The following is a 480-nucleotide window of genomic DNA, read 5'->3' on the forward strand; positions in this document are numbered from 1 at the left end:
TGATCAATTAAATGCATCCTGATCAATTAAATGCTGAATTAGAATATTTGTTTCTCCCCTAAAAAATATCAAATAAATCAATACGGACTCAAAACCTTTCGTCGAGAATAAATATGGTACTTTTCCAAATATTCTATTGGATTTAGGTAGTCCCTTCATACCTGTATGCAATACCCTCATCTTCCTTAAGTACACCATAGTCCTGAGATATGGAGCGGAGGGAATCTGCCACCAGAGGGACTTTCATATGCCCTAAACCGCCTTGTTTCCGAGGTGTGTTTATCCTGTAATCACCACACAGATAAAACATGGTCATTCATTAGTAAGTTCAATAATATTGAGCAACGCTGTCTATTGCACAATAAAATGACTAAAGACAAGGTTGATTTAGGCACAGAATGACTGTCAATATAAAGAGTGGAGTGCCAAGCATACCAAAACTTTTATTTTGTATGCGATTAATCGCGATTAATCGTTTGA

The 480-nt window shown here is 36.2% G+C and overlaps 1 protein-coding gene across 2 annotated transcripts in view; it reads right to left on the reverse strand.

Annotated features, from left to right (window-relative positions):
- The window catches only part of LOC107577377 (peroxiredoxin-1), a 4,061-nt gene that overhangs the window by 1,111 nt on the left and 2,470 nt on the right, over positions 1-480 (reverse strand). For both annotated transcript variants that reach the window (XM_016263461.1, XM_016263462.1), the window contains exon 4: positions 162-284. In XM_016263461.1, the coding sequence (XP_016118947.1) occupies positions 162-284 (123 nt within the window). The remainder of the gene's footprint in view (positions 1-161; positions 285-480) is intronic.

Source organism: Sinocyclocheilus grahami, unplaced genomic scaffold, assembly GCF_001515645.1.
Source record: "Sinocyclocheilus grahami isolate Dianchi unplaced genomic scaffold, SAMN03320097.WGS_v1.1 scaffold5898.1, whole genome shotgun sequence".
Taxonomy (NCBI): Eukaryota; Metazoa; Chordata; class Actinopteri; order Cypriniformes; family Cyprinidae; genus Sinocyclocheilus; species Sinocyclocheilus grahami.